The sequence below is a fragment of the Microtus oregoni genome, unplaced genomic scaffold (genome assembly GCF_018167655.1).
Source record: "Microtus oregoni isolate MIOR12 unplaced genomic scaffold, Mior012 000022F_ref0000154, whole genome shotgun sequence".
Lineage (NCBI taxonomy): Eukaryota > Metazoa > Chordata > Mammalia > Rodentia > Cricetidae > Microtus > Microtus oregoni.
Window position 1 is genome coordinate 20,120,002 of NW_024543081.1, and position 6,632 is coordinate 20,126,633.

At 52.3% G+C, this 6,632-nt stretch overlaps 1 protein-coding gene across 4 annotated transcripts in view; it reads left to right on the forward strand.

The window, feature by feature from the left end:
* Trappc9 (trafficking protein particle complex subunit 9) overlaps window positions 1-6,283 on the forward strand; it is a 429,432-nt gene extending 423,149 nt beyond the window's left edge. For all 4 annotated transcript variants that reach the window (XM_041672442.1, XM_041672444.1, XM_041672443.1 and 1 more), the window contains 2 exons: window positions 5,062-5,285; window positions 5,725-6,283. In XM_041672442.1, the coding sequence (XP_041528376.1) occupies window positions 5,062-5,285; window positions 5,725-5,892 (392 nt within the window). In that variant the 3' untranslated portion in view covers window positions 5,893-6,283. The remainder of the gene's footprint in view (window positions 1-5,061; window positions 5,286-5,724) is intronic.
* Window positions 6,284-6,632: the final 349 nt, after the last annotated feature.

Consider the following 6,632-nt stretch of genomic DNA (forward strand, 5'->3'; position numbering starts at 1 on the left):
TGAGCAGTATTAGGAGTGAGTGGGCACTGCCGAGAAGTCAGTCTTGGAGCTGCTCCCAGTTTATGTGGTTTCTGAAAAATCAGATTTGCTTAAAAGTCAAGGTTAAGTTCAATCCCAAGTTCTAAAGGCTTGGCCTCTGAGCATCCCTAGCTTCCAGACACCTGGAAAGAGGCATTTTCTTCAGGGCTAGCCACTGAGCCTGTCGTGAAGTAATGCCCTGAACTTTCCTGACTCTGCCTGACAGAACTGGGCCACAGGTTCCAGACACAAGCCAGGTCAGTCGACTGCATTAACCACTGTGACCTTTCTCCTGGGCTCATTTTAAATGGCATATTGATCTGCTGGAACCAGGAGCAGCCTAGCTGTTCCCCAGGATGACCCCAGCCCCTGGGTTTGTGGAGGGATACTGTCTTATCTTTCATATACTTTTGTGAACAGACCCAGACATGTGGACTTCTTTTGTTAGACCGGTGTTTGGTATGGGCCCAACAGGCTGGGGGAGATCCCAGAATGTATGAGACAGGTTGGCCTATCCAGTACCCCCTGATCAAGGCATGGTAGTACTGGCCTGTAATCCCAGTGTGAGGAGCAGAAGCTGAAGGTCATCTCCTGCTAGAGAGCAAGCTCAAGCAGCCTGGGTCACATTAGGGCCTAGCTCAAGGAATGAACAGCAGGGAAAGGGTCTCTGGCTTCTAGGAATATAGAGGGACATCCTGGGGCCCTGCCTCTGCCACAGATTAGCACCCACATAACAGGGTCCTGACCTACAGTGTGGCCTCCTGTGGATAGTGGTGATAGACATTTATAGTACTGTTAGAGATGGTGAAACCAGGGACCACAGTCCCCAATCAGTATGGGCACCCAGAGGCTTTGTGCTGAGGAGCCCGGACCCTTCAGAGCTCAGCCTGCAGTCTCTGAAACCCATAGGCTAGGATAAGGCCAGAGAGCCTCTTCTCTGAAAGAGGACTGCACACACTCAGCCTTCTTCTTGAACTCCAATTCACCTTACTTTTAATTTAATTCTCTTTAATCTTTAATGAAAAGTTGTAAAAGTAAATTATTTCCCCAGGAGAGGCAGTGGCTCCTCAGGAGCTCCCCTCGACTCGAGGGTGATTACATGTGCAGGTCTGGCGCAGCCTCCATGCCAAGGAGCGGCATTCTGGCTTAGGAGCTAATTAGCTACCCCAGTAATTGTTAAAAACACATGCCAGTTGGTGGATGGAGTGTGTGGTGGCACCAACTCCACAGAGCATAGACCCTGGCAGTGACTCAGGGACAAAAAGCCACTGTCTGCTCTCAATCAGGTCACTGCAAGCTTTTGCTTCGGGGGTTTGGAGCCAACTACCTGGACTCTCCTGTCCTCCGGACTCCTCTTCCACCTCCGAGCCCACCCTAGACTTCAGCGTGCTGACAGAGGCCATCTTCCCAGGAACAAGGAGCCCAGAGTGTAGATGTAGGGATGGCGGTGTATGATATCACTTACCCAAGAACCGGAACCACAGCCTCTGAGTCAGATCCTCATTCTACCTAAAACACCCGGGCCACTGGAATTGGCAAGTGGGCAGACATGGAGGTGTGGACGTCCAGGAATATGCAGGGGGCTAGTCTGTGTGAGGATGGTGGGGGCAGGTGTGGAGGTTAGGGGGACTAAATTACAGTTACTGGCACCAACGTGTCTGGTTCTGAGCTTCCTAACAACCAAAGTGAAAACTTCAGTTACTTGACTTTTATCAGTAAAGAAGAAAGTCAATACATTTTTGTTGGTTAGGCACCTAGCCATCGGCCCCATTGGCTTTGGAGGAGGAGGACTGCTTGTCCTAGATGGTTAGAAGTGAGATCTTATGCTAAATCTGCCTCTGCTTCCCTCAGAGGACAGCCAGTAGTTGGTGTTGAGTAGGACACCTCAACGAGTTCTAGTGTCACCTCTCTGGCTTATTCCCTTTCCTGTCTTTCAACTCATCTATGGAATGAGTTGCTCCCTTGACCTCTTCCAAAGCCAAGTCCCTTCTGGATCAACCTTGGCTGTCCAGTTTAGGTCTATCCCCTCACCTGGAGTAGGCTTCGAGGCTGGCGCACCAACCCCCAAGTTGTCCCTCCCTTCCCCTGCCTTCTTCCTGAAGACATGCTCTTTATCCCAAAGGGGAATTTTGCTCCTGAGCTATGCTTAGCAGTCCCGTTTTCCAGGGCATTGGAGCAAAATAGGGGAGGTGTGTGAGAGGCAGGGCTGATGGGCTTCCTAGATCTGTAGCCATGGATGAAAAGTAATCCTTCCAGTCCTGGCTGTGGGGGCTCTGTGCTAATGGGGGGGGGTAAGCTTCGGGGTGGGGGAATGTCTAGTTGGGCAGGAAACTACAGGTCATTCTCAGCCACTACACAGTCCTGGGTCTGCAGGCGTTTGAGCTCTTGGGGTTGGGGGGAAGAGAGGAACGTTGCTCTGCCCTTCCTGTCCTCCTCACTGCCCACTGAGTGACTCAGGACGTTGATGAGTTGGACCCGGGTTTACAGACATGTACCTGTTGGAGCCTGTCACTCAACACCACCCAAAATAGGAAGACATTTCATTCTCTGGGACACAGGTAGCACAGCCTCTGGAATCCATGGTTCAGAGCCACTGCCAGGGGTGATCTGGATAGACTCAACCATTTTGTCATGTGGTTCCTGAGAGATCAAATTCTTTTGCTGGTCCCTCAGGTGCCCAGTGCCTTGACTTATCCAGTCCATAGAGACCAGATGGGAAAGACAGCTATACATTTAGAGTACCCTGAGGATCTAGAGCCCTCAGGACTGGGTTCAGCTGGCCCTGTCATGTGACCCTTTGACCTCTATGCCCACTTTACCTCTTAACTCCTCTCAAGTAGTCTGACTTGCCTGGTCCATGCTACTATCCATCCTCCCAAGAAGACATGGTGATTTGGGGCTATATAAGACACATAGAGACCAGGATCATCTACCTGTCTCCTGTTCCTTCAGGCCATAGGATTGCCTATGACCAGCCACCTTCCTGTATCCTGGGATACAGGATGCCTGCAGTTTGGACCCCACTAGATTTGGTTCCCTTATTGTCTTCTATTTATAGACCTGGTTTCTGCAGAGCCAGCACCATGTCATGGTGTTAGTGCAGCAGCAGCTGCAGGTGGTATTTGGAACCAGAGGAATTGGAGTCTGTGATTCCAGACTCCAATCAGAGATGAAAAAGTACAGGACTGGCCAAGGAGGAGACAGTGGTTCATGGTCCTGAGGGCTTCCCAAGATGCTATTCCTACATGGGATGGTCAGTTACTCCAAGACAGGCTAGAGCAGGCAGTCCTCCTGGGGAGCCTCCTGTCTTCTATGTGTGAATACGCTAGGGTGTCAGAAGGAAGTTGATAGTTGCAACTGGGGAGAGCCTTACCCTCATTCTTCTCCCCAGGAAGTCAGGACACGTATGCCAGCTTTCAGTCCCAGTCATCAGGAAGAAGACTGGGTGCATCGAGGGTCTCTCCTGACTTGATAGGGTAGATGTGAAGCTGAGGTCCCAGCTGGTCTACCTTGGGCTGTGCAGAGTCAGGACTGGAAAAGGTTAACAGGCAGACAGGAAAGGCTGGAAGATGAACCACAGCCCTAGCTGCCCTGACAGCCCACACAGTCCTCTGCAGAGAAAAAAAACCGAAGAGCTGTAATGAGCCAGCCACCCTTCGCTGGTTTGCTTATAATCATCTCTCCCTTAACGGAACCAGCCACTCCGCCAGCTGCTCTCCCCGTTTCATTCAAGAAGCTGCAACTGCACCTGGTTGGGCTTACTGCTCAGGAAACGGTCATGATGACCTGGCCCGTGTGAAGTGGAGAAAGAGGTGGAAGACTGTTGGGTACCTTTCTGCAGGAGGCTCCATGCCACAGGGAGAAACTGGGGCTGGAGACAGAAGTCACTGAGCTGCCCTGCAGACTTAGCAGGTGCTATGGCGGATGCTGGGACAGGGGCATTTCTGGAGCCTGCGCACACAGCTCTCACGCTGTTGCCCACAGTGTCATGCAGCATGACCTTTAATGTTCTCATCCTAGCTGTTAGTGCTGGCATCTGCTCCACTGGACCAAAGAGAGAGCTGGGGCTCAGCAAGATAGTGACAGGCCTCACAGGCAGGAACGTGCACACTCAGATCCCCTGGATCCTTGTTGTGGGCTCAAGAGAGCTAGACAGCTAGCAGAAGGAGCAGTCCACTCTTGTGCCAGATGGACTAGTGGCCAGGGACCCAGGACCACCTCAGAGCCTGTCCTGATCAGGCCTAGGCCAGATGGTCTTCTGCATTCAAAAATGAAAGACGGAGCTAAAACCAGACTCTTAGAGACAAATAATACCTAGGAGAATGTCAATTTGAGAAGTATCTTTTCCCACTTCCCTATGCCTGTGATTAGCCCTCTATCAGATGGAGTCTCAGTATTGTTCCCTTCCTGGCTGACCCCACTTTTCCCTTGCTAGATTATACTTTCCCTCCAGGAGGGTTTGTTTATATCCAGGTTCCTCATTGCCATACCTGGTAGTCAGTGTTGGGATGGATGAGGCTACTGAGGGGTTTCTATAGCTCCAGCTCACCTGTAGATGGAGGATGGGTACAAGTCCAGAGAGTAGCAATAACAGGAGGCAGGCAGGAGATGTGTCTGCATCTGGGAAGGTTTGAGAGAGAGAGTGCCATCTTCCCCAGATCCCCTCCTTTGGGGACTCTGTACAGGTCATTCTCCCAAGACCCTCTGTTTGATGAAACCTGACCCTGACTTCGGGCATTGTAGGTAGAAGGTGAGTGTGACTGGGCCAAGTTCATGGTCCTGCCTTTGCAGTTTCTAAGTTCTTCACCTGCAGAGGAAAGAGTAGCTGTGACTGGAATAGGCCAAGAGGAACACCATAGATCTGGGCTCTCCCCAAGTGGACAGCCTTCCTGGGTGACAGCTCTCCTCCTGCCATGCCCGTCTCTGCCAGACTATTTCAGGAAAAGAGGGTCCAGTCACTCCCATGTGTCCCCAGTGCTCTGACACAGAGCAAGAAGTGAGGCGGCAGACCTGTTACCTCTGATCATCTTCCATCTCTTGCAGATGTGCTGGTGGATGGGCAGCCATGTGACCGTGAGGCAGCAGCTGCCTGCCAGGTTGGTGACCCTGTGCACCTGGAAGTGCGACTGACTAACCGGAGTCCCCGTAGCGTGGGGCCCTTCGCCCTCACCGTGGTCCCCTTCCAAGACCACCAGAATGGCGTACACAACTATGATCTGCATGACGTCATCTCCTTTGTGGGCTCCAGCACCTTCTACCTTGACACGGTGAGTACGAGCTGCTGCGCAGTCTCCATGTTCAACCTATCGAGCTTCACAACCAGGGATCAGGTCAATGGTGGTGCTCCTACCTGTATGCACCCACAGCTCCTCCCTGCCCACCCAACCCAGCCCCAGAGGAATCAGCCCTAGAGCTTGGTTCAGACACTTGTCCTCATTCAGCCCAACACTCAACTTCCTGCACTCCCTCTCTCGCTAAACTCAAACAGTTCAGGGAGTGAAACAGCGGTAGCTACCTTCAAAGGCGGAAATGGCTTCTCAGATTTGTGCAGCCCCTCATCCAAGGAAGTACAGCCAAAAAACGCTTTGGATGGGGGCAAAGCCAGTGTGTTCCGCCCCTCTCATTACCGGAAGTCAGGTTCTCCCAGTAGCTTTGGGGGTAGAGCCACTGATCCAGCATGACACCGCTTCCTTTTTCCCACTCCAGGTGCAGCCATCAGGCCAGTCGGCTTGCCTTGGAGCCCTCCTCTTCCTCTACACTGGTGACTTCTTCCTCCACATCCGCTTTCATGAGGACTGCAAGAGCAAGGAGCTGCCACCGTCCTGGTTCTGTTTACCCAGTGTGCATGTGCGGGCCCTGGAGGCACAGGCCTAAGCCTCTCAGCTTCGAAGTCTGTGTCCTTACACCATATCCAGCTCTTCTTCTCCCTCCCAGAAGTCACTCCGTTTGCCCTCTGCCTATTATGCCAGTGACCTCACACCCAGTGCCAGCCTTGGTGGCCCTGCTCTATAGCCGGGACTGTGGAGGGTCTTTCCCGGTCTGTCATCTCCCTGTGTTCTTAAGAGGAAATGCGGAGCCATCCTGTCAATCTCCTTAGGTTTGGCTTACCCCTGTGAATACCGCTGACAACCCAAGCATGGGAGGTGACACTGTGGATGCCGAAGGGAGTGGGTGTCAGGATGTTCCCTGCCCATGTGTTCTGGGATCCAGATCTGTATATGTATGTTGCCATGTTCTCCAATAAAGGCCTACCTTGCTTTCTTCACATTGTGTCACTTACAAGCTGTGGGCTAGTGGGAGACAGGAATAGGATTAAGACCAAACCTACACAGCCACACCCTGCCAGGTGAGGCATCCGGCTCATGGGTCCCATTGCTGGCAGGGCAGACCAATCTGTCTCTGAGATAGCCAAGGATACTAGGTCACCTCTACACCTAAGGCTCCAGGGGTCCTCCTTGCTTCCCCCTCAGAGCAGTTACTCAAGTCACCTATGGCTGTTAGCATCTTGCCACTCCAAGTTGCCCAGTGGTGTGGGTAGGGTCTCATCTACCCTGTTTCTGTCTTGAACTCATGAATTTGAAAATTCACTCAAGTTCTAGGAGGGGGGGGCTGTG